Raw genomic sequence first — 24,389 nt, forward strand, 5'->3', positions numbered from 1 at the left:
CATTTTCTGAAGGTCCACTTCACCAACTCGCCGCTATGTCCTGTCCTTCGAGTAGCGACAACGTGTTCGGACCACGAGTCCTCGAAGGGTGTCGACCATTTGACTTTACTCTGCTTTTCGAGGATGCGATCTTCGCAGTTCTACCAGCTGGCATGTTTCTGCTGTTGGCAGCGTGCCGGCTTCCATCACTGATCCGCGCGCCGATCAAAGTCACATCGCATCGGCTTGCAACGTGGAAATTGGTAGGAGACTCCCTGATTGTGAAACGTTGGCTTTGATCCCTGTAGAGTTAATTTGAATGATCTAGGGTGCCCTCGTGGTGTTGTTGATTTTCCAATTGGTAAATCTAGCTTTCCAGCGACAAATTCCGCTTTTACATACCCAAGCCTCATTGGCAGCGAGCATTCTCCAGCTGTTAGCTGTGGCTGCAGCGGCTCTGCTCTCATGGCTAGAGGATCAACGCTCCGTTCGTCCATCAGACCTTATGGTACTTTACTTCTTTGTCGCGACGATACTTGCCATTCCTCGAGCTCGTACCTTATGGCTACTTTCGCCAGCTGTCAAAGTCCAAGCCATCTTGTGGACGTTCGTCACTATTGCTACCGCATGCGTGTTATGCCTCGAGTCAATTCACAAAACCCAACTTCTCCGCTTGGCATATCGACAGTCAAGCAAAGAACACACATCCAGCTTTTGGGTTCGTAGCTTTTTCATCTGGGTTTTGCCACTATTCCAAAGTGGTTACACCTCTATTCTCGCTCTTCATGACATGCCCGAAGTGGACCATGATCTACAAGGGGAGTCAGCAGAGAACCGACTTCACAGAGCTTGGTCGAAGAGTAAGTCGCTTTATTGTGTGGACTGAACGGTCATTAACTAAGTACATCTCCAGGTCAGCATATCCGAAAGTATAAATTGGTTCGAGTCACGTTTCGTGCATACCTTTGGCCGTTTGTCAGCGCAGTGGTGCCTCGATTGTGTTTAACGGCATTCAAGTTTTGCCAACCATTTCTCATTTCTGCGACTATAAACTTTCTCAGTGATGCATCGACAGCTGAGAACCCATACTATGGACCTTCCTTGGTGGGCGCCTTTGTATTGACTTATCTAGGAATGGCAGTAAGTCGACATACTCGAAGCATAAATTTCTCAGCAGGACTGAACCTCTATTCTAGGTATCCACCGCTGCATACTGGCGCCAGACATTCCGGTTCAATACGACCATCCGAGCAGGCCTCATCTCCTTGATCTACCGACAAACAAACAAGATGAACGCTGCTGAATTCAAACAAGAATCATCTATCACGCTCATGGGTACCGATGTGGAGCGCATCGTAAGGCACTTCTGGAGTATCCATGAAGCATGGGCAGGTCCCGTGGATGTGGCTATAGGTGTCTTCCTTCTGGCTCGCCAGTTGGGCATTACCTCTTTGATCCCTGCAGTCATTTCAATCAGTATGGACCCTTGTTAAATGTTTTTATAGCAAACGCTGATGAAATAATAGTTGTCGTACTCGCGACCATACCGGTTTCAAAAAGTCCGGCACAGCCCAAAAACGGTGGATCGAACGGGTTCAGGCGCGCTTGAGCACGACCTCTAGCATGTTGAACGATATGAAATCTGTCAAAATGTTGGGCCTCGGGGAGAAGCTCTATGCTTGTGTTTCCAGTCTCCGCCAGGTGGAACTGCATGTGTCCCAGAAATTCCGTGTCTTGCTCATCTGGCAGGTCGTCTTGTGTATGGCTTCCAATTCATCCTAGCTATCGAGAGGCTAACACTCACGTCTAATCAGCCAACATGCCCGTTACGTTTGCGCCTTTCGCAACGTTTGCTATATATGCGATTATTCAGACGGTTCGGGGAGGCCAGACTCTTTTGGCTAACCGGATGTTCACATCCCTATCACTGATCTCACTCATGACGGATCCGCTGCTCATTTTCATTCAGACACTTCCTTCACTATGGGAGTCCGTGTCTTGTTTTAGTCGCATCGAGCAGTATTGCACCAAGGCGCCGATGGAGACATCGACCGATAGCACAACCCCTGGCGACGATATGGAGCTGTCTTCCCGCCCGTCTCCCGGTTCATCTTCAACGTCTGTTGTTGAATTCCAAAATGCTAGCTTCTCGTGGACTGCCACCGGCTCTCATGTCCTTCATGGCATCAGCTTTGCAGTTCAGAAGGGGCATATTACCGCTGTGATTGGGTCGGTCGGAAGCGGCAAGAGTACACTGCTAGAAAGTTCCCTTGGCGAAACGACACTCAGAAACGGGTCGATGTCACCGTTCTCAACTAGCGTCGCGTATTGTCCACAGACGCCATGGATAATGAACGACACTATTCGGCAAAATATCATTGGCCCGGCTGCATACGATCCGAAGTGGTATAGCTTTGTGGTTTGGGCCTGTGCCTTGGAACCCGACTTCGAGAACATCGCTGGTGGGGATTTGTCTAAGGCTGGAAGTTCAGGTATAACATTGAGCGGTGGACAGAAACAGAGAATTGTCAGTATTGAGGCCGCGATTGATACCCACAGGCCCTTGTCGAAGACAGTCTAACATCTCTCAGTCATTGGCACGAGCGGTCTACTCCCGAGCCCCGACATTGGTCCTCGATGATGTATTCAGTGGCCTTGACAACAAGTCTGTTGTTGCTATCACAACCCGTCTACTCGCTTCCACTGGTCACTTCCGAGAATCTGGCAGAACAGTCATTATTGCAACACACAACCATCGCCTATTGCCCCATGCCGATAGAATCGTGGTTCTCGAGAATGGTACAGTACGGAAAATTGGTTCATTTGAAGAAATCGAGTCCGAATTGCCACAGGATCATCACAGCAGTGACAGCGACGATTCTTCAAATCAAGAAGTGATAACGCCGACAAAGCAGGCACATTCAAGTACTCTCGAGAGTGTACTGAGCAACGTCGACGGAGAATCCCTCGAGCTGGATAATGCACGCCGCGATGGAAAATGGTCCGTGTATTCGTACTACTTCAAATCTGCAGGATGGACCCTCATGATTTCATTGGTCGCGGCGATCTTTATCTGCGGATTTACAGATAGGTTCTCAAGTTCGTGAACGACTACCTTTCCCTACAAGACGGGTCTCTAACTTCTCGACAGCTATCTGGTTGGAACAATGGTCGAATGCGAACCAGAAGAATCCCGACCAGTCACCGGCGAAGTATGTGGGGATCTACGCCTTGCTTATCGGGATATCTATCTGCGGCCTCGTATTTTCATGCTGGTCAGTTGTTTCTACTATCTGCTTTTTTGCACCGACTGATCGATTATCAAATATGAAGGGCCCTTTTGGTTCCTGTCATCAGCAACACGGGCCGTAGCATGCATGCGCACTTGCTCAAGGCCACCCTGAGGTACGAGTCTAGCCAGCCCTGGCAATAAAATCATGGCGCGAAAAGCAAAGCTAACATTGTGAACTCATCTAGTGCACCTTTCAGCTTCTTCCAAAAGACTGACGCAGGCTTGACAACTAACAGGTGAAAACCATCCCTTCACATTTCAGAGGAATGCCACTGAGTTTGTCATAGATTCAGCCAGGATTTGGAGCTTATCGACATGGACCTTCCCATCCAGGCAATCAACACCAACATGTGTAAGTGCCCTTTCTCATTCAAAAGCAGGCTTTTGTTCTCTTTTAATTGTCATGTTCAGCATTTGCAAACTGCGTTGTTCAGCTGGTTTTACTCTGTATCTTGGGTAAATACCTCACGATAACGGTCCCTGCTCTCGGCGTCATCCTCTTCCTCGTGCAAAGCTACTACCTGCGAACCTCCCGACAAGTGCGACTTCTCGACATTGAGGCGAAATCTCCACTTTTCACTCACTTTGTGGAAACTATGCAAGGCATCACTGTCATTCGGGCGATGCGATGGCAGACACCTTTCCAGACTCGACTCCAGGATTTATTGAACCAGTCTCAGAAGCCATTCTACATGCTATTCTGCATTCGTCAATGGCTTCAATTGGTTCTTGATTGTATCGTGATGGCACTTGCCGTTGTTCTCGTATCGCTGGTGGTCTCGCTCAGAGGCCAATTCAGTGCGGGCTCGATCGGTGTTGCTCTCAACTTGATTCTCGTTTTCAGTCAGGATCTCATGCAGTTTATCAAGTCTTGGACTGTCCTTGAAACATCCATTGGTGCGGTCGCTCGTATCCAAGAATTTGTCGAGACCACCCCATCAGAAGAGCAGCACCAGAATGAACACGCAACGGTTTCACCCCATTGGCCCGAACGTGGACATTTGACCTTCGACCGTGTGACAGCTTCCTATGGGTACTTAATCCCAGAATTCCTTCAATATTCCTTCCCTTCGCTAATCTGAATGCATACAGACCTAACGCCCCGCCTGTTCTGAACGAGCTGTCCCTAGCTATCGAACCTGGTCAGAAGATCGCTGTCTGCGGCCCATCAGGAAGTGGCAAGACCTCTCTTATCTTAGGATTATTACAGATGATCGAGTTGCGGGATGGTAGCATCAACTTGGATGGCATCGATCTCTCTACACTGTCATGCAGTACGGTACGCTCTCGAATCAACGTTGTGCCACAGGAACCTTTCTTCATGCCCGGAACGCTACGCTTCAATTTGGACCGCCAGCTCGAGGATAATCCTGTTCCCGACTCATCTCTCATCCGGGCACTCGAAGCTGTCGGACTATGGAAGAAGGTTCGTGAGGACTGCCCTGATGGTGGGGAGCTAGACCAGCCCCTCTCGATTTCAAATTGGTCTATGGGAGAGCGACAATTGCTTGCGCTCGCACGAGCATTGGTGGTGAAGAGTCCAATCCTAATTTTGGATGAAGCTATGAGCAGGTAAATCTCCCTTCTTCGTCCTTGCTGATCTTTGAGTATGCTAATGCGAAACTGTTCAAAATACAGTGTGGACTGGGAGACCGAAGCCACTATGCAAGACATCATTGACCGAGAATTTACTTCTCAGACGGTTATTTCTGTCATTCACCGGCTTCGCTACGTCGAGCGCTATGACCGAGTTGCACTCATGAAGCATGGCCGACTTGTGGAATATGCTAGTCCAGGCGAACTCCTGGCGGGCCCATCCGAATTTGCGTCCTTTTACAATGCGAAAAAGGCCCCCCAGTGAGACTAATTCGTAATAAAGACGCTCGATGCAGACAGAGATTCTGCGCACGAGTGAATAGTCTCATGGTGAAACAAATGATCTTTCTTTTCAGCGCGTCTCTTTCTCAGGGCAATTTGAGATGATCTCGAGCAATGGAGTAGTTCTCTCAATTAGATTTCTTCATTTTGCAATATCGTTCAATCCCTGATTTTGAAATTTCCTCAATATCACAGGTCCTTCGAACCAGAACAGAGTTCATCACCATTCACGAAGTTGGCCTACTTTGTGGGCATTTTGTCTGATCGAAAGCAAAAGCCGTGAAGCGCTATATATCCTTACGAGAGCGAAAATTTGGCACACTGAACATATGCGAGAAATAAAATTGCCTGACTGGAGAGAGATAATGGCTATCCTAAGGCTGGATGGTCAATTGGTCAAGGACAGTAAAGATCGTCGTACCTCAGCCGAGAAACGCTGGAGGCAAACCAACCAAGTCCGAACCACTTGATGTGAGATATAAAGAGCTATTTGGCCCGACCCAAGAGATTTCCAATGGCAACAGTTTAGTAACTGGTATCCTATTTAGTTTCAGGTAGGAAAATCCCACGCTACTATATGTCATATATTAAATATTATGCAGAGAAATCCTAACTGTCGACTACGCTAAAGCGTCAGAGAGCTTCGTTGTATGTCTCGAAAGCCTTAAGCTCATGTGAAACTGCTCAGCCGTTTTGAAGAGGAAGACTCTTCCCATGGCGCTGACTTTGTACATCTATGTCCACTTCCAAACGTCCATAGCACACCACCGAGAAATATCCCATATTCTGGTCGCCAGAATCTGGTAACCTTGGCCGAGATTAATACTGCCCTGGAGTGCTCTATCAAAACAATCGACTTCCTAAGTTGCACATACACATGCCACATCACCGTCCCGACTCATGGGGGTCCATAATCCCGCTGCCCGTAAAGACACAGATGATAGGGAGCCCTGATGTTCGGAGAAAAGGCAAGCCTACTACCCCTTTCTCTCAATGGGACAGAGACTGAGAAGTACGGAATAGGCCGCCTGATCTGCGCTGCACCTATCCTGTCTACCGTGTTGCTACCGCGGTGTGGGAGGTCCTTGCGCCGGAGCTTAGGCTCATGATTAGGTTCCCCGGTAAAGTAGACTAACCGACGGTAGCTATACGTGCCACTAGCAGTCACTACTGGTTCCAGCAAATGGTCCAAGTACAACTCCTCCAAGCCAGCCTCCTCAGACGTGCAGTAGCCGAAGATGGTCTCGACCTTTGATCCGTCGAGGAGAATCAGGTTCCGTAGCCATAGCTCTCTCAAAGTTTAGTATTATCGTTAGCGAAGGAATTTCTTATATCTTCACTAGTAGAGTTTCATGATACCACCTTGCTGCCTCACAGCATTGCGACCTTGTCTTCTTCTAGCCTATATTATGTTGCTAGGAAAGCCTAGTTTGATCTGCTCTTCGATTGCTTCGCTATAGACCTTGTACATTGATTTTATCCCCCCAATGTACTCGGTTATATGGAAATAAATATCCAGAAAATGTTCTCAAAAATAAATCGAACAACTGATACAAAGAGTAAAAGGAGCGAATATCTTGTTACTTCACATGGTTGGCTCAGCAAATTTTGCACTTCAAAAAATAATCACGTCCCATATCTATACAAAGTCCGCTCTGTAGCAACTGTGTAAGCCGTTGCAAGTGGCACTCTTTACAATCAGCAGTAGTCCAGGTCGCTAGACTGCGGATGAACATAGCTCCTGTCAACAAAACCCTTGTAGTTCCAGTAATCCGCCTGTGTGCCTTGCCCATCCACTGTGGCATTGCCCGAGAATTTCCAGGTCCAGTAAGCACTACCATGGGAGTACTCGTGGAATGCCGCAAGTCCCACATTGAGGTTGCGCTCGCGCAGCGCAAAGCTGTTGTTGTACAATGCTTGAATAGACCACTCTCCGACGAAGGTAGGGAACTTCCCATCACCAGGAGTTGCCTTGGCATCTGTGCAGATATATGATGGCACATTTGCAGAGGTTGTTTCGCGACCAGCGAAATAGTAATTGTGCACATCGAAGACCAGGTTGGCGCTGCTAGAGAAGTTCCTAGACCAAAACTCTTCACCCTTGAAGCTACCTTGGAACATGACCGGAATCTTCTTGTTCACCTTAGCGACATGATCCAGCACGGCTTGAATGTACTTGAGAACCCAGGCAGCGCCAGAGTCGGAGAGAGCAGCCGGGGTGCCGAATGTAGAAAGGTCTTTGTTGTCGGCAGGCTCGTTCATAGGCTCAAATGTGAAGGACTCGGGGTGACCAGAGTTTTGAATGAAGGAGATAGCGGCATCGACGACTTGCATAGAGTAGTCAAAGTTGGTTTCATTGTGGAACCAGTTCCAATGACCGTCGGCCTCTCCAATAGTCAACCCGTTGATGCCTCCAGGAAGTCCATGAACATCGAGAACGATGTGCATACCGTACTTCTCGATAGCATAGGTAGTAATGGCCTTTAGATATGCCTTCTGGTTGCCAGAGTAAAGCTTCGAGCCAGGATATTTGATCCAAGCTGCATACGTTGTCGGGATACGCAATAGAGTCACACCAGCACTGGCGGCATCATCGATGTCGGATGTGGTGATCCATGTAGCGTAGCGCTTCTCCAGTACTCGGCCACATTGTGAGCCGAGGTTCTCGCAGAGACCCCACTCATCAGCAGCTCCTCCAGAGTAGGCATCCCACCAAATCGTGTCAATGGTAGACTCCTGGACGAGCCAGCCGCCAAGGTTGGCACCATATGCTTTGAATTTCTTCCAGTCGACGTACTTGGTGTTCTGTGACTGGGGGGCCGGGGCAGTCAAGGCTCCCCCGATGCCAATGCAAGAGATGAGAAAGGTGGATCTCCAGTGCATGGTGACCGAATCGAAAATCCAATTACTAGGTAAGAGAGGTGGAGAGGTGATTCCCAGTATATCAAACGAGGATTTTACAAGTCTGTTCTGATCTAAGGGCGCCAGTTAGTGGTTATATAGTATAGTTTGACTTGGCTTCAGTCTGGAACAGGAATTGACATAATGAGTGTCTACCCGAGAATGGACAGACGTGTAGTTGCTAATGTTTACGCCATCATACTGCTCGGTAGCTGAAACTCTATCGGAATTCCCCTGGCCAAGTGAATACTAGCGAACTTATTGAATCCCTAAATGACTTTCCCGGGGGGAGACATTAGAAATCACCCGCCTGTCATCTGTTGAGTCGTTGACAGCTTTGTAAAGTTTGCCATCCACAACCAATTTCACGGGATGTGGTCCTTCCGTTTACCGCTACCAGCTAGGCAGAGTCGATGCAAACCACGACATGCAACGTGAGTATGGGGAAATTGCGGGGATATCATCGGAACGAGACAACGGCAAATGCACGAGGTCACCCGCATGGCCATGCCCGACTTTTCGTTAAGAACCCGGGGTATGCCGGGGGACTGGGCCAATCGCCCGAGGCTTCCTGTTACAGTTTTAGTCAAAGTTCGTCGAAAAGGACGCTAGCGGCGTTCTCGAGCGCCGATTGGTCAGTCACCGCTCACCCCGCTTGCCGCAATTTTGTCGGCAAAGCGAAGATTCGGGCTCAAATCGCCCGAAGCTCCACTTTTGCGGATGTGCCGAAGTCGCTCGACTGTTTCGTCGTGAATCGGTCCTTTTGGTAATTTGAGGCTTGAGCCCGGGTCTTTCACTTACACGTCTCTGAGTCGAGCTCTGTCAAATTACAATTTGAGATTCGTGTTCAAGGTGTATCCCTGTCCACGATGGAGTTTCTACGCTGTGGCATTCATGGATTCCATGAGGTTCTTGGCATCGATGCCGATGAGCTACGGTTCTACTGGGCGCTGAAGAGCAGCGTCGAAAATTCCGTTCAATCTGCCTACCGTATCGTGCTGGCAACAGAATCTAAGCTCCTTGAAGTAGCCGAGCCAGATGTTTCAACCCTTGCATGGGACTCTGGACGCGTGGAGAGCAATGAGCAGCGCAACGTCTTTTGCAAGCCTAATGGTGGCTTTAAGTCTATCTCCAGCTATTTCTGGCAGGTCAGAGTCTGGGATAATGCGCAACAAGTGCACTATGGCCCCGTCCAACATTTCTTCACGGGCTATCCTCGTTCTCGCCTGCTGCCTCCTTACAGTATGAACCAAACATACATGCCTCACTCTAGTCTCATTTTCCGTACATGGTTCGAAGATGAGGCCAGCCGATGGAAGGCTGTCTGGATTGGTGACGGAGGCGATAAGCCTATCTATCTTCGGAAGTCGTTCCAGCTAGCAAAGCAGCCAACCCGGGCTATCCTCTTTGCTTCAGGCTTGGGACATTTTAATATGAGCGTCAATGGCCAACCTGCATCAAATCACCGTCTGGATCCTGGCTGGACCAACTACCACCGGAGAGTTCAATTTACATCCTACGATGTCACTTCTCATCTCAGCGCCGGCGAGAACGCGCTGGGTGCCCATGTGGGCAATGGATTCTATGCCGGTGACAAGGGCGATGATCGCTTTTTCTGGCCAATGTATGAAGACAACACATACGTCCGATATGGAAATGAGCTCTGCTTCTTCTGTGAGCTGCATCTCTTCTATGATGATGGAAGTCACGACACCCTCATCTCCGATCCAACTTGGCGAGTGCGCAAGAGCGCAACTACACTTGCCAATATCTATGCTTCGGAGACTCACGATCGCCGATTGTATCCCAACAACTGGGATGCACCAAAGTTTGATGATAGTGAATGGGGTCCAGCTAAGCCCTTGACTGGTCCCAGAGGTCACATCTTCTACCAGACACAACCACCAGTGGTACTGCATGAAACCTTCGAGCCTGTGAAGACCTACACTCCCGAAGACGGAGTTGTGTGCTTCGATCTCGGCCAGAATGCATCGACTATGGTTCAATTGGTACTTGAGGGTGCCTCCGGCTCTGAAGTCATTGTTCGATACTCTGAGACAGTCAAGGAAGACGGCACCGTTCTCATGCCTGACCCCTTGTTCAAAGAGTTTGAGACAGGCGTCTTCTCCAGAATCTATCTCGCTGGTACTGGAAAGCCTGAGATATGGGAGCCCGACTTCAGCTTCACCAGTGCTCGCTATATCCAGGTTGAGGGTGTGTCCTTGACACCAGGTAAGGGTCTTCCTGTCGTCCACTCCGTTGTGGGTCGTCATATTTCATCTGCTGCCAGACGACTCGGCACTATGAAGACAGACAAAGAGGATTGCAATTCACTTCTCAACGCTTGCTATTGGACCTTCAACAGCAATCTCTTCAGTTACCACACAGATTGCCCACAAATTGAAAAATTTGGCTGGCTGGAGGTCACTCATCTACTGGCGCCGGCAACACAATATATCCGCGATATGGAATCACTCTACACCAAGATTCTTGATGACATCCTGGACACCCAAGAGCCCAGCGGCCTTGTACCGACCATGGCTCCCGAGATCCGTTATATGTGTGGCCCGCTTCATGATACAATCACCTGGGGCTGCGCTCTGTGCTTCCTGCCTGATATCTTGTTAAGATACTACGGCTCTACTCATGTAATTTCCAGGGTATATCCAGCTGCCGTGCGCTACATGGAATACATGCAGACGAAAGAGCGACGTGGCGGATTGATCGAGCATGGTCTTGGTGATTGGGGTCGCGACATTGCCTTTGGAAATCACCAGGCCAACATCGAGACTGCCATCTACTACCGCTGTCTCCAGTGCGTTGAGATGATGGCGCGTGAGCTCGGCAAGATGGACGAGGCAGAGAAGTTCAATCAATGGGCCGCCCGGATCTACAAGGTCTACAATCAGCATCTCCTTGTGACAGATGATTCATCACGTCCATATGCCTATTATACATCATTGGATAACTACCCCGAACGCGATCGCACTGCCATCGGCCAAGCTATGGCTTTGCAGTTTGGTCTAGTCCCCGCTGAACACAACAAGGATGTCATGGCTGCTTTCGTGGACGATTGCTCCGACGGGAGAATCCGCGCTGGCGAAATCGGTCTGCGTTTCCTGTGGAACACTCTCGCGGATGCTAAGCGGCCTGACCTCGTACTTCAAATGGCCCGGCAGGAAGAGCATCCTTCATACATGCGCTTCCTTCGCCGCGGGGAAACCACACTCTTGGAGTTCTGGCAGGATGAGTGCCGCAGCAAGTGTCACGACATGCTCGGCACAATCTATGAATGGTTCTACGCTGCTGTTCTAGGGTTGAAGCCCGTGGCTAATGCCTATCGTACCTTTGAGATCGATCCTCCTTACGAAGCCGAGTTTGATTTCGTCGAGGGCTCCGTGGACAGTCCGTATGGATTGATTGAAGTGAAATTCCAGCGCGATGCTAAGCGAATTGTGACTTTGGACCTTCGCGTTCCGTTTGGAACCTCCGCCACTGTCAAAATTCCCGTAAACGTAAAAGAGGTTGAAGTCACTCGAGAAGGTAGTGCGAAGATATTGTTGGGTGGTGAAGATTTGAAGGTTGATCATGGAAATTACAAGATTGTGATTCAGTCGTCTTGATAGGAAAACCAGTGACTTCACTGAATATTATAGATCTTAGTATAGTTCTTAGAGGTCCTATAGAATGCATGTTCAGCACATTATTTTTTCGTCCAAAATTTTAGATGTCCGTCTAACAGTAAAGACTAAGGACCCATATTCCCAGTCCATAGATGCGATCTCGGCGGTTTGCGCGTAGCCATCGGAAAATCAAAACATTCTACACCGGTCTTCCCCGAAGTTAACTCCCCATGGCACGACATTATTCTCTCCCCAACCTTCTCCCTTCGCTTCGCTTCGGCAATCGCACCCGATGGGTGACTGGTGGGGGTGGGGGAGGGACACCCGTTCGTTTAATTGGTCAATAGTCGGTGGCTTAACGCGACGGACCTGATTGACTGATTGACTAATTGGCCCCCCTCAGCAGGGCTGGTGCCAACTCCTACATCGGGTGCCCTCGAAAATGCAAGACAAAAAGGCTCGAGTTTTCAGTCGGGATTGATCTACACCGAGAAAAGTGGAGTAAGATTCTCCAAACCTTGTCATGATTTAGCTCCATGCCGTTGTGTCGGGAATTCCGTTACTTGCCCGAGCCCTGTCCACCCAACGACACCGGAAACGATTCGATAGAATGGGGAAGGCGAAACTTTAGCTGTCTCGCTTCTGTTGTCCCCGCTGGTGCTGGGGTCTGGAGTCATCGCTCGTGTGGAGTATATAAGGTGCCCCATGGGGAGACAGTCTGGGTGAAATTTTTCATCCCATATCCGGTTCAACTTCGGTACTTCGAGTCCCAGTCACCATGAAGTTCACTACTTTGTTGTCGGCCGTTTTCTTGGCCATTGGAGGTAAGACTCTATTTTGGAATTACTATTATATTATATGCTAACATATTAATCACCTTAGGTTTCCTCTTTGGTTATGACAGTGGTATCATCACCAGTACCATCGGCCAGCCCGAGTTCATCAAGTACTTCTCTAACCCCAGCGACAACACTACTGGCGGTGTCGTCTCTGCTTTCCAAGGTGGTGCCATCCTGGGCACAATTATCAATGTCTACACTGGTGATCGTCTGGGCCGAAAGCTCAGTGTGTTTGCGGGAGCTTGTATCTCGATCTTTGGCTGTGCTCTTCAGGCCGGTGCGGTTAACATGGCGATGCTAATCGTCGGTCGATTCATCGCTGGTGTTGCAGTTGGAATGCTCACAAGTGTTGTTCCCATGTACAGTGGAGAGATGGCTGAAGCTTCTTCGCGTGGTATGATGTCCGGTCTGCTGCAGTGGATGCTGAGCTGGGGATATCTCGTGGCTCAGTGGCTGGGATACGGGTGCAACTTCGTCAACTCCCCCTTCCAATGTAAGAAACCCCCATCAGCTGGCGAAGGAGGCCTTCTTGTGTATTAATAGGCCCTTTTTTTCCCTTCTAGGGCGATTTCCTCTCGCATTCCAGTGCATCCCGGGTGTCATCTTGGCCTGTGGTGTGTGGTTCCTGAACGAGTCCCCTCGCTGGTTGATGGAGAAGGACCGCCATGACGAGGCCCTCGCTACTCTCCAAAGACTCCACGGCGATGGAACTCCCGAGAAGGATCAATATATCGAGCTCGAGTTCCAGGAGATCCGTGACACTATCGAGGCGGAGCGTGCCTCCATCAAGATCACTTGGTCCTCGATCCTGACCAAGCCTACTTGGCGCCGTCGTCTGATTCTAGGCTGTGCCGTCCAGGCTTTTGGTCCTCTTTCCGGAATCAACGTTATCAACTACTACGGAACTCGCATCTACGCCTCCCTGGGTTTCGACACTCAGACCACTCTCATGATCATCGGTATTTCTGGTGCTTTGTCTATCGTCTACTGCACTGGTGGCCTGTGGGCCCTGGAACGTGTCGGCCGCATCAAGCCTCTCATCATCGGTTCTGCCGGTATGGCTCTTGCCCTCGTCTGCAACGCCGCCATGTCCCAGCACTATGATGATACCAACACCAACCAACTCCGTGCCATGGTCGCCATGAACTTCGTCTTCAGCTTCTTCTACACCTTCATCGGCATCATCTCCTGGGTGTACCCTGCGGAGATCTTCCCTGTTGATATTCGTAACCAGGGTAACTCGATCACGACGTTCACCAACTGGACCATTAACTTAGTTTTCGCTCAGTTCTCGCCTACTGCTCTGACCAACATCGGTTTCCGCTACTTCTACGTCTTCTTCGTGTTCAACATCATTGCCGGATTCTGCTACTTCTTCTTCTTCCCGGAGACTAAGGGCAAGACTCTTGAGCAGATGGATGTGCTTTTCGGAGATGCCAATGTTCCTCCCAGCAGTGTCGAGAAGCAGGAGACTACTCTTGTTGAGCATGTGCAATAGGTTCGCGGGTGAAACGTTGGAGCCGTCATCCTTGAAGGGATGAGTTGTGATTTAGTCATCTTAGTGGTGTTATGGAGGCTGTGTGCTGGGCAAGTGATAGTGGGCAGAAGCAGTTCAGTATATAGTCTGAATATCTAATGACAAGTGGGCTTTATTGCTCATCTAAGGAATAATAATGTATTATGGACGTGACAAATGGAATTACAAAGATGTGTCTAAATATCTACATCCCTTCCCATGCAATTATACAGCGCCCGCTTTCGGGTCGACAATGTCAGCAGACCAGTTCTTGAACTGGCGACAAGGAAGATTGCTCTCAAACATGGTATCAATCTCCAGAGCGGTGCGGCCCTTCATCTCAGGAACAGTCAACCAAGTCACAACAAAGGCGAATAGGCACAGTCCGCCATAGACAAATCCAGTCTTTCCCTTGAGATCACCTGCATCCGGATTGTAGATATAAGGGAGCACAAGGTTGAAGACGACATTGGACAGCATGTAGCACAGCACGCCTACACCCTGTGTCTTAGCACGGAGACGGAGGTTGGATGCTTCACCAGCCACTGCGAAAGATGCTGGCCACGCGCCCATTCCGCAAACCACGACTACTGCCATCATACAAGCTGCGGTGTACCTAGATATTATTGGAGTTAGTAAAGAACACTAGAATATGCAGAGTTGTACTCACCAGACAACGGTGATACCAGCCCAACAGCCAGCAATTCCCATACTCGTCCACAAGGCGGTTGTGATTGCGAGCGTGATAAGCATCGGGCGTCGCCTTCCGAAGCGACTCATAAGCCAGACACCAACTCCGTTTCCCAAGAGACCTAGCACAATACCCAAGATGAGAACAATGATGCTGGTACTCGAAGACATACCAACCACCTGCATGAAATAGCTAGCACTGGCCAGAAGCGGCACACCAAACAGACTAGGCACCATGAACGCAAATGACACAATTGCAGTCCTGCGAAGGTTGATTCCCTTGAAGCAGTCAAGGTACGAGAGTTCATTGGACAGTTGCTGCTCATGTGCAATTGAGACACGCAACTGGGCCAGGAGCGGCGTAACATCAACATGGGAGCCGTGCAAGGACTTCATCGCAGTGTGAGCTTGATCATACTCCCCCTTCCGGATCAAGTATGACGGACTCTCAGGAAGAACAATCGCCAAAATGAATGGTAGCAGGGTGAAGATCCACTGCGTACCGAATGGCAGGAGATACGCAGCCATCGAGGTCTTCTTCTCACAAGCAAAAATCACGGTGGCCCCAATGAGTTCTCCCAACAACATAAAAGTCGGCGAAAGAGCCATTGCAGAGCCACGCAGACTCGTCGGGACCGTCTCCGACAAATACGTCTGAGCACCAGCCATAGCACCACCAACTCCCCATCCCTGAATCAATCTTCCAACAAGGAAGGCACTCCGACGAGAGTCCATTGCCGTGGGTAAGTAAGAGCAGAATGCAATCGCGATGCCCACTGCGCAGATTACACAGCTCCAAGCCAGGGACCAGCGACGTCCAATGCGGTCCTGCATCCAGCCTGCTGCGGCTGCACCGGCCATGGAACCAATGGGTGCTATTGCGCTCCATACGGATAGCCATGCTGACGGGATGATGTAGCTGCCATTGTATCGTTCGCCAAATTCTTTTTTGAAGTACGGGACGGCGGTGATGGTTCCGAGAATTACTGTGTCATAGCCGGTGAGAAGGAATGCGAGGGCTAGGCCAAACGAGTAGGCCACTATTTTGGGGTATCGTTGGATTTCTTGAAACAAGGGGGCATTCTCCGTCGGGGATTGAGTGTGGTCAGGAACGTGCGAGATGTCGGGAATCGGGGTCCTGTCCTGATCTGTCCTCGAATGCTCTGATGCGTCCATCTTGGTGTGTAATGGATGCAAATGATGGCAATATAGGACAAAGGTAATAAGTCGCAACTCAGTAGGCAGTAGAAGAAAAACTCTTTGTATTTATGTCTGAGAGGCGGATTCTCTTTATCATAAAGTCTGCGCCACAAAGAACGAACCACATGGGTTGGGGTATGGGGTAGTTTAGGTATAATCCAATGAGAAATGAGAACGTGTTATAGCATTATTGTTCGCCATTTCTTCCGATACCCTGTCACGCGTCTCAACAGTTTGCCTCATCGTTATGGTAGAAAACGCGGGGAGAATCGAAGGAGAAGTAGGAGTCTAGCGTGTCTGTGGAGGCTCGCGTCCACTTGGTTGCCGAAGCGGCCAATCGGAGAGACTCTGCCCCTGGTGGACTTGGTACACAGCGATCGCTGATTGGCTCAATCGGCAACAAGAATCGTCTCCGTTGCTCGCCTGGATCGCAAAGGCATTGAATGTTCTTTCGAATGTTGCATCTCGCCAAAGTAGGCGAGTTGATTCTTGATAAGGAGAATTTGGTGAGTCGTACGTGTCCACTTGTTGAACCGAGGTCAAATCTTTCAAAGCAGTCTGGTGATACCGGGCCTGATTTAAATAATTGAGGGGAACCCAGGGAAATATATCTGCTCGTCCATCGTCGGTATCCCGCATCAGCACTTTGCACAACATCAATTAAGGCAAAATGGATCTTTCTCGAATCATCAAGCCTTGGAAGTTGCAACCTCCGAAGACTCTAGTCTTCGTGAACGCAACTATCATCGACCCCGTCGAAGGACAATTGATCCACAATGCCACCGTCAGGACGTCCGGAGGGAAAATCGTCCAGATCGACACCACTGGCTCCGAGACAGCCAAGGAGGGCTCAGAGGACATCATCGATCTCAGTGGAAAGTATTTATGCCCGGGACTGATCGATTCGCACGTCCATATTGCCGTGTGTCCTGGGGAAGCAGACCTGCGAGCATACAAGGATATGACCGAGCGAATCAGTCTTCTCCGCCAGCCACACGTCCTCAAGACCATGCTCGAGCGTGGATTTACCTCAATCCGAGACTGTGGCGGTGCGAGTCTCGCCATGAAGGAGGCCATTGAGGAAGGCGTTGTTCCAGGTCCTCGACTTTTCATGGCTGGCTTTGCGCTCTCCCAGACTGGAGGCCACGGAGATATGCGCAGTTCGCACGAAGATCAACTCTGCTGCGGTGGCTCAATTTCCGGCATTAGCAGGATTGTCGACGGGCCGGCCGAGTGCTACAAATTTGCCCGCGACGAGCTCCGAAAGGGTGCGGACTTCATCAAGATTATGGGCGGAGGTGGTGTTGCAAGCCCTACCGACCGCATCGACCATGTCCAATTTTCCGATGAAGAGATCAAGGCCATAGTCACCGTCGCTCAAAATGCTGGCACCTATGTGACTTCCCACAGCTATACGCCCCAAGCCATTCAGCAAGCCATCAAGCTGGGTGTTCGCGGCATCGAACACGGCAACCTCATCGATTTGGAGACGGCGCAGTTGATGGCGGAGAAGAAGGCTTTCCTGACGCCCACACTCATTGCCCACGTCATGTCCAAGCAGATGAACTTCCTGCCACAGGACGGTGCGGCCAAGAACGATGAAGTCCTCGAGAAGGGACTACGAGCGATGAAAATGGCCGTTGACGCTGGCGTCACTGTCTGCTTCGGCACTGATCTGCTCGGACCGATGCATTTCGCCCAAAGCAAGGAGTTCTCTGTCCGTAGCAAGGTTCTGACTCCAATTCAGATCCTGCAGAGTGCGACTATTAATGCCGCTCGCCTGCTCATGCAAGAAGATCGACTTGGTCAGATCCGTGAAGGCTTTGCGGCAGACTTGCTGATTTTGAACGCCAACCCGTTGGAAGATATCACAATTTTGGATCGGAATGAGCAGAGTATTCTCGGTGTGGTGAAGGATGGAAGAGTTATGACATCCCGTTGGGAGAAGCTGAAGGTGGACGCATGACCTGCCTCAAGACAGGAAGGATTTGAGTAAGATATAGTTAATTGCACACACGTCTGAAAATGGAAGAACTCGAATAAAAAAGCACAGAAATTTTGATTCGCATAAGTATATACATGTGCAAGGTAAGAAGCCCACCATTGTAACCGATGAACAATCTGGGATGAAACTATTAATACAAGCTATGAGTTGGCGCCGCCAAGTAAAAGGAAGACTCGGAATCATGCGGGGCCGTATGTTGTCGTAATTACAAGATGGACTGTACAGACAAATGTGTCATCCGAAGCATGGCGCTGAGCAATGCATCGCAGGTGAACGGTAGGGGGATTTTGTCCAATCAGTTCTACGCCTGAACTCCCTTGTCTGTAGATGAGAGAGGAGAAAAACCAAGAACAAAATTTAGTGGTTCTTCAAGCCATCGTCTTCGGAATCAATGGAATGGCGAGAGCTGCGGGAGCTACGGGAGCTGCCAGCCAGTGGCAGACCGGAGTCACCAAACTCACGGTAAGCGCGCTCCCGAGCAACAGACTTGTCCTGGCGGATAGTAAGACAGTTGATGCCGAGGAAGGTAGTGATGCGGTTGATGACCAGGACAGCCCAGTGCATGTACACTACCAAGGCGAAGAGGAAGTACAGACGCAGATACCAAACCTCCAGAGAGTGGCTCAGAGCTGGTAGGCCAATGCGGGGCAAGTTGGCCAAGACAGCACCAAAGACGAGAGGGGCCTGCAGGACAGTCCAGTAGGGGAAGGGCTGGCGCAGCAGGTGGGCCAGAATAATCATGGTAGTCATACGGCCGAACACGAAAGAGATAGTCCAGCAGAACAGAACCAGATGGTTCTCGGTCAGGAGGCAGGAGTAGGGGGAGAACAGCCAGGCGACGGTGCACAAGCTGAACGCGATCATAGGAACCCACTCCTTCAGCAGAGGAGTGAAGGGCAGCCCCTGCTTCTTGCGTGCGGCATAGACATTGAGAACACAGCCGGGGAGGTGAGCCAGGAAGAAACCACCAAGCAGGATTGGAACCCAGAGATCCTTGACGGAGTTGTTACCGAAAAGCTGCGGGATATCAATGAGGTCAGTGATGGGGCGCGACCAAATCTCAGGTCCCCAGATGCCAGAGGCAAGCATGATGCTAATGGCAATGAGGAGACCTTCAGTCGGGCCATTGAAATAGCCGAGGTACAAAGTGTGGGTGTGGAAAGTCTCCCAGGTCGAGAAGTACATCGCGAGACAGGGCACTAGCGCAGTGTATGCACCAAGGTGGGAAGCACCAAAGCCCATGGCAGCAGTCTCCAACAGACTGGCCAGGGTGCAGTTCAGCGAATCAATGCCGTGACTGTGTATTCCGTTAGCAAGATTTCCACGGGTAGGCCGAGGGCGGTACGAACTCAAACAACTCTCCCAGCCCGCTGGAAGTTCCAGTTCTCCGTGCCTGTTTACCGTCGACATTGTCCAAGGTCGAATACCTGTACCTGGTCAGTTTTGAGTTGCTGGGGCCGAGGCCATAGATCTGTACTCACATCCACACGCCAATGGCGAAACTAAAGTACAACCACCAAGGACCCTGCACCATGACTTAGTTAGCGGGGGCTCGGATTCTCGGGATTCGTGAAGCCCTACCGGTCCGATCATATCGGGCATGAAAATTTCGATCAGGAACACATTGAAGACAATAAACATGAAACCGAGAAGGGTCACCATGTTGGGGGCGATCCACATGGGCAGAAGTTCGACGAAGGCATTCCACTGCAATTTGATTCAACAAGTCAGTTATTATAGTCCGAACGAGGCGATTTGGACACGAGGGATTTCCGTACGTAGTGCCTGAGAATATAATTCGAAATGAAGGATTTGTCAATGCTGGAGTACTTGTATGACTTCAGGGGCATCAAGGCATCGTCGGAGAGCGAATCTTGGGTCTCTGCGAACGCGAACATGACAGGTCAGTAAGGTGTAATGTGAGACCAAATCGACGCATCGTCTGCAATATTAACTCACCTTGGACCATCCGCCAAATTGCGCTCATCGTGAGAGTTGGCACCGCGTCGCGTGAGCTCTCTTAGGGTCCTTGAAGCGGGGTTGGAAAGTATATTGACACCGCGGCAAGAGGGCAGGCGTGCCCAAAACAGAGAATATGACAGAAAGACCGTCACAGTGCTGGCTATGACATGCGAAAAAAAAAAAAATGTGCTGTAACCCAAAGATAGTTAAGAGAAGACAAGTTGATGGAATGTCTCAAAAAGAGGGATTTTCAGCCCGTAAATCACGTGCCGTCCTCCGCAAATGGAACGCGAGGCTAGGATGCTCCACCGCCGAAGTTAACTCGGCCACCGCAGATCGCCTGCTTCGCCCAGTTGCGCTCGTGTCCACCTTTTTCCGTGCTTGTTTCAGACCCTGAAACCTTGCAGTCGCGACTTTCCACGACCTCTACGCTGCCGGACCCCAACCTGACTCCGTTCCGGCCCCCGCTAAGGGGTTCCTCCCATTGTTGATCTGGTCCGCCCAGAGCTCACTCGCGCGCATAGCATCTCTTCACGTCATCGCCGCCCCTACCTACCCGTTTTCTCGTCGGCTACAATCTCGTGCTGACGTTGGATGGACATGAGGTTTGGTGGTCCTCACAGCGCCCTTTGCGCAGCTCGACAGTGAGGATCTTTCAGGATGCCAGGCGTCGTCGAGGTGCCCGCGGTGCCGGCGGCGCCGCTGTTCAGACGCGATTTCAGTGTTGGCCAACAGAAGGTGGAGCTAGAGATTGACTTTGTGAACAAAAGTCTGAAAGGAAGCACCGAGATCACCCTCTATCCAAGCCGCGTGGACCTTCGAACGATTCACTTGAACTTTCGCCAGGGTGAAATCAAGCGCCTCACAGTTAACGGGAAAGCGACGACATTGAAATACACCGATCCCTATGAAAATCTTCATCTGTACGGGACCCAGTACCATGAGCGCCTCACCCAGAAAATCGATGGTCTTCTGAAAACACCGCTAGACCCCCAGTTGGAGATCCCGATCCCAAAGAGTGTGCATATCAGAGAGTTGGACTCGCGATCCGCGGAGGCACGAGAGCGCATCGCCTTGCAAGGTGCTGGGGAAGATGTCGATGGACCGTCGGACAGCAAAGCACCGCAAAGTGATCTACCTCAGTTTTCGGCCATTGTCGTCCATATTGAATTCGTCATTGATCGCGTTCGGGATGGACTGCAGTTCGTTGGCGTCGATAGCGGAGATCGTCGGTATCCGCATGCATTTACTACAAACTCACCAGAGTCAAGTGTTGGATGCCCGCTGTTCCCTTGCGTGGATGACCCGTCGTCGCGCTGTGCCTGGGAGATCTCAATCTCGTGCCCTGCATCGCTGGGCGATGTCTTTGAGCGGAAGATCACCAGCTCCAGCTCTCGCTCAAAGGTCCAGAACCGATACATTTCCGCCGATGATGGGGCATTGGACATGTCTGTCGTGTGCTCCGGTGAGTTGACAGACGATATCACTGATCCTAAAGACTCGACCAGGAAGACAGTATCATTCGCGTGCTACACCCCTCTTTCTGCCCAGCAGATTGGCTTTGCGGTTGGACCCTTTGAGTATGTCAACCTTGCAGACTTCCGCGAGAGTGATCAGGATGAACAGTTGGGACAGAATGCGATTCCAGTGCATGCATTCTGTCTTCCCGGTAGAGCTGATGAAGTGCAAAACACCGGCTTTCCTATGGCCCAAGCGATCGATTTCTTCTCATTGTCCTATGGTTCATACCCTTTCTCCAGCTACAAAATGTGCTTTGTGGACGATGTCGCCACAGACACCTTGCCCACCGCAGGAATGACAATCTGCAGTAGCCATCTTCTCTTCCCCGCTGACATCATCGACCCTATGTACGACTCAACACGTGCTCTTGTACATGCTCTGGCATGCCAATGGAGTGGTATTAACATCATTCCTAATGAGCCCGCGGACACATGGGTTACTGTTGGTGTTGCATGGTTTGTGACCGATACATTCATGAAGAAGTTGTGCGGTACCAACGAATATCGTTATCGACTCAAGCAGACATCAGACAGAATATGCGATTTGGACTACGAGCGCCCTTCGATCTACGATATGGGCAATTTTTTGAAAATTGACCCATCAGAATATCGATTCATTGCGCTGAAGGCACCCTTGGTGTTATTTATTCTTGACCGTCGGTTGACCAAGGCCAGTGGAAAGGCTACAATGTCTCGCATTATCTCTCGGCTTTTCCTCAACTCACGCATGGGTGACATTCCTAATGGTGCAGTAACGTCGCCCATGTTTCAAAGGTTATGTGAACGATTTGGTCATGCAAAGTTGGATGTCTTCTTCCAACAGTGGGTGTATGGTGCGGGATGCCCAAGGTTTCAAGCCACGCAACGGTTCAACAAAAAGAAGCTGGTAGTTGAAATGATGATCAGACAGGTTCAGTCTGAGCAAACAGCCGCCCGGGACCTTGAAAAGGATGCCTTCCTGCGCGACGTCAAGGAAGAGATTCGACATGTCTATGCTGGGCCGATTCAGCCCGTTTTCACCGGATCAATGACCATTCGAATCCACGAGGCTGATGGTACGCCATATGAGCACATTGTCGAGATCAAAGAAGGTGTCACAAAATTCGATATTCCATACAACACCAAGTACAAGCGACTCAAGCGGAACAAGAAGCAACGGGAGCGTGCAGTGGCCTCTGGGGACGCCGAGACGCAAGAAGATGTCCTCTTGTACTGTCTTGGTGATGTTCTACAAACAGAAGAGGAGACACAGGCCTGGCGGCTGGCTGACTGGACCAAAGAAGACGAAGAACGAATGGGGCAAGAGTCGTATGAGTGGATTCGCATGGATGCAGATTTCGAGTGGATTTGCAGATTGTCTCTCGGTATGCCAGGTTACATGTATCTGTCGCAGCTTCAGCAAGACCGAGACGTCGTTGCCCAACTCGAGTCTCTTCAGTACATGGCGGCCCAGCGAGAGCATCCTCTGATTTCAACCATTTTCACACGCACACTCATGGACAGCCGATACTTCCACGGGATTCGCGTCACCGCAGCAAAGGCACTCATCAAACACGCCAAGGATGAGGTGGAATGGATCGGATTGCATCATCTGGAAACGGCATTCCAGGAGCTTTTTTGCTTACCCGGATCCCCGATGACACGCTCGAATGACTTTTCCGACCGGGCGGCCTACATTCTTCAACAGGTGATCCCCGATGCGATTTCGCAAGTACGTGACAACAGTGGCAAGACCCCTCTGCGGGTCAAGCGTTTTCTATTCGACAAGCTCAAGTTCAACGACAATTCGAATAACGAGGTAAGGCAAATCGTTGCTGTCTTTCCATGCTGTTACTAATCCACTATTATTGTAGTATTCGGACAACTTTTACGTAGCTTCTCTGATGCGCTCGCTCTGTCATGCAATGCTAGGGAGAACCGAACCCCGACCCGAGGATGAGTTGTCTCATTTCGATATGGAACGTGTCATCGAAGCTCAGGCCGAGGAACAGCTGGAAAAGGATGCAATCGCCGAGTTCGATCGTTATCGCCGTATGGACGAATGGTCCAGCTCTTTCCAGAACCTCTACGCTCGCGCAGCCTTGCAATGCCAGGTGCAACTGATGCAGGCCAACGTTCTGGAAGTTGATCTGATGCGCTTCGTTCCATACACCCGTTCTGGAACTTATGACCTCCTTCGCATTCAGGCGTTTGAATGTCTTGTTGATCTTGACATTGCCCAAAATAATGATCTTTTCCGGTGGCTCATCTTTACAATGACGAGTGACTCCTCGGCCTATGTTCGTCATCACTGCCAACGGCTCTTCGGGCGGGCATTGGCAAAGGTCGCATTCGGCCGACCTGCACAGGCCGAACCGGCCCAGACTGGCGGCCTGATCATCGAGCAGGAATCGACAACTGAGGTCCGCCAAGCCGATCTTGCACGCCGACAAACGGTGCCTGGAGCTATTGAAGCTCTGAAGAGGGAGATGTCCACAGAGGCATCGCTGCGTGATTGCATGTGGGCTGCGTGTAACTCCACCGCCATCGGAGTGCACGAGCTCTCTGAGCTCACCGACGTGTGCAGCATTCTATTTGACCCCGTGACATCCAAAATCGCAAGGTTAAAATACCCCCGATTCTGGAAAGTCCAGCACATGGGCCACGGTCAGCTTCGGTTCTACAGATCCACCCAAGTCCGCACCAGTCTTGGACCGTCCAAGGACAGTGCCAAACGCAAGCGCGAGGAGCAAAGCATGCAGCCCCCTGCTCCGCGTATCACTTTCAAGCAATCCAAGACGAGCGCCACCCCCAGCACTCCATCCACTCCATCAGCTTTCCCAAAGATCTCCGTCCCGGCCAGCGTACCCCACGCCGCCACAAGTACACCAATCTCGGCCACTCCCTCCACACCAGCAAGTGGCGGTGGGCTCAAGCTGAAGCTCAAGTTTGGGCAAAAGAAATGATCCCCTCTTTCTCCCCATTTACACTTACCTACTATGTAT

General features: G+C 50.5%; 9 protein-coding genes across 9 annotated transcripts; 6 read left to right on the plus strand and 3 right to left on the minus strand.

The window, feature by feature from the left end:
* Nucleotides 1–35: 35 nt before the first annotated feature.
* On the plus strand, nt 36–1,588 carry N7473_012471 (uncharacterized protein; the record flags this gene model as incomplete). The annotated part of the gene is made up of 5 exons (XM_057158410.1): nt 36–242; nt 308–839; nt 893–1,119; nt 1,176–1,455; nt 1,506–1,588. The coding sequence occupies 5 exons, from the start codon at nt 36–38 to the stop codon at nt 1,586–1,588; spliced, it is 1,329 nt and encodes a 442-aa protein (XP_057002364.1).
* A 41-nt stretch (nt 1,589–1,629) lies between these two features.
* On the plus strand, nt 1,630–5,132 carry N7473_012472 (uncharacterized protein; the record flags this gene model as incomplete). Its single annotated transcript, XM_057158411.1, has 10 exons — nt 1,630–1,738; nt 1,794–2,506; nt 2,571–3,078; nt 3,131–3,254; nt 3,313–3,384; nt 3,457–3,507; nt 3,559–3,623; nt 3,683–4,304; nt 4,364–4,843; nt 4,910–5,132. The coding sequence occupies 10 exons, from the start codon at nt 1,630–1,632 to the stop codon at nt 5,130–5,132; spliced, it is 2,967 nt and encodes a 988-aa protein (XP_057002365.1).
* Nucleotides 5,133–6,847: 1,715 nt separating this feature from the next.
* N7473_012473 (uncharacterized protein) lies at nt 6,848–8,032 on the minus strand (the record flags this gene model as incomplete). Its single annotated transcript, XM_057158412.1, has 1 exon — nt 6,848–8,032. One exon carries the CDS (start codon nt 8,030–8,032, stop codon nt 6,848–6,850), a length of 1,185 nt encoding a protein of 394 aa, XP_057002366.1.
* Nucleotides 8,033–8,919: 887 nt separating this feature from the next.
* N7473_012474 (alpha-L-rhamnosidase) lies at nt 8,920–11,673 on the plus strand (the record flags this gene model as incomplete). The annotated part of the gene is made up of 1 exon (XM_057158413.1): nt 8,920–11,673. One exon carries the CDS (start codon nt 8,920–8,922, stop codon nt 11,671–11,673), a length of 2,754 nt encoding a protein of 917 aa, XP_057002367.1.
* A 727-nt stretch (nt 11,674–12,400) lies between these two features.
* On the plus strand, nt 12,401–14,212 carry N7473_012475 (sugar porter family MFS transporter). Its single transcript, XM_057158414.1, has 3 exons — nt 12,401–12,497; nt 12,556–13,005; nt 13,076–14,212. The coding sequence occupies exons 1-3, from the start codon at nt 12,452–12,454 to the stop codon at nt 14,008–14,010; spliced, it is 1,431 nt and encodes a 476-aa protein (XP_057002368.1). The 5' UTR covers nt 12,401–12,451; the 3' UTR covers nt 14,011–14,212.
* A 41-nt stretch (nt 14,213–14,253) lies between these two features.
* N7473_012476 (uncharacterized protein) lies at nt 14,254–15,894 on the minus strand (the record flags this gene model as incomplete). Its single annotated transcript, XM_057158415.1, has 2 exons — nt 14,254–14,644; nt 14,699–15,894. The coding sequence occupies 2 exons, from the start codon at nt 15,892–15,894 to the stop codon at nt 14,254–14,256; spliced, it is 1,587 nt and encodes a 528-aa protein (XP_057002369.1).
* A 694-nt stretch (nt 15,895–16,588) lies between these two features.
* On the plus strand, nt 16,589–17,884 carry N7473_012477 (metal-dependent hydrolase family protein; the record flags this gene model as incomplete). The annotated part of the gene is made up of 1 exon (XM_057158416.1): nt 16,589–17,884. One exon carries the CDS (start codon nt 16,589–16,591, stop codon nt 17,882–17,884), a length of 1,296 nt encoding a protein of 431 aa, XP_057002370.1.
* A 396-nt stretch (nt 17,885–18,280) lies between these two features.
* On the minus strand, nt 18,281–19,910 carry N7473_012478 (uncharacterized protein; the record flags this gene model as incomplete). Its single annotated transcript, XM_057158417.1, has 6 exons — nt 18,281–19,220; nt 19,273–19,350; nt 19,405–19,448; nt 19,505–19,630; nt 19,702–19,805; nt 19,883–19,910. 6 exons carry the CDS (start codon nt 19,908–19,910, stop codon nt 18,281–18,283), a joined length of 1,320 nt encoding a protein of 439 aa, XP_057002371.1.
* Nucleotides 19,911–20,545: 635 nt separating this feature from the next.
* N7473_012479 (transcription initiation factor TFIID subunit TAF2) lies at nt 20,546–24,350 on the plus strand (the record flags this gene model as incomplete). The annotated part of the gene is made up of 2 exons (XM_057158418.1): nt 20,546–23,203; nt 23,259–24,350. 2 exons carry the CDS (start codon nt 20,546–20,548, stop codon nt 24,348–24,350), a joined length of 3,750 nt encoding a protein of 1,249 aa, XP_057002372.1.
* Nucleotides 24,351–24,389: the final 39 nt, after the last annotated feature.

Source organism: Penicillium subrubescens, assembly GCF_028828155.1.
Source record: "Penicillium subrubescens strain IBT 31985 chromosome Unknown utg000011l_segment0_segment0, whole genome shotgun sequence".
NCBI classification, from domain to species: Eukaryota; Fungi; Ascomycota; class Eurotiomycetes; order Eurotiales; family Aspergillaceae; genus Penicillium; species Penicillium subrubescens.

What these genes read in the sequence shown, in the direction of transcription:
- N7473_012475 (XM_057158414.1), top strand. Translation starts at nt 12,452, where the DNA reads ATGAAGTTCACTACTTTGTTGTCGGCCGTTTTCTTGGCCATTGGAG. An exon ending in CGTTTTCTTGGCCATTGGAG is followed by an intron (nt 12,498 to 12,555) that starts GTAAGACTCTAT and finishes TAATCACCTTAG; the next exon opens with GTTTCCTCTTTGGTTATGAC. An exon ending in CGTCAACTCCCCCTTCCAAT is followed by an intron (nt 13,006 to 13,075) that starts GTAAGAAACCCC and finishes TTTCCCTTCTAG; the next exon opens with GGCGATTTCCTCTCGCATTC.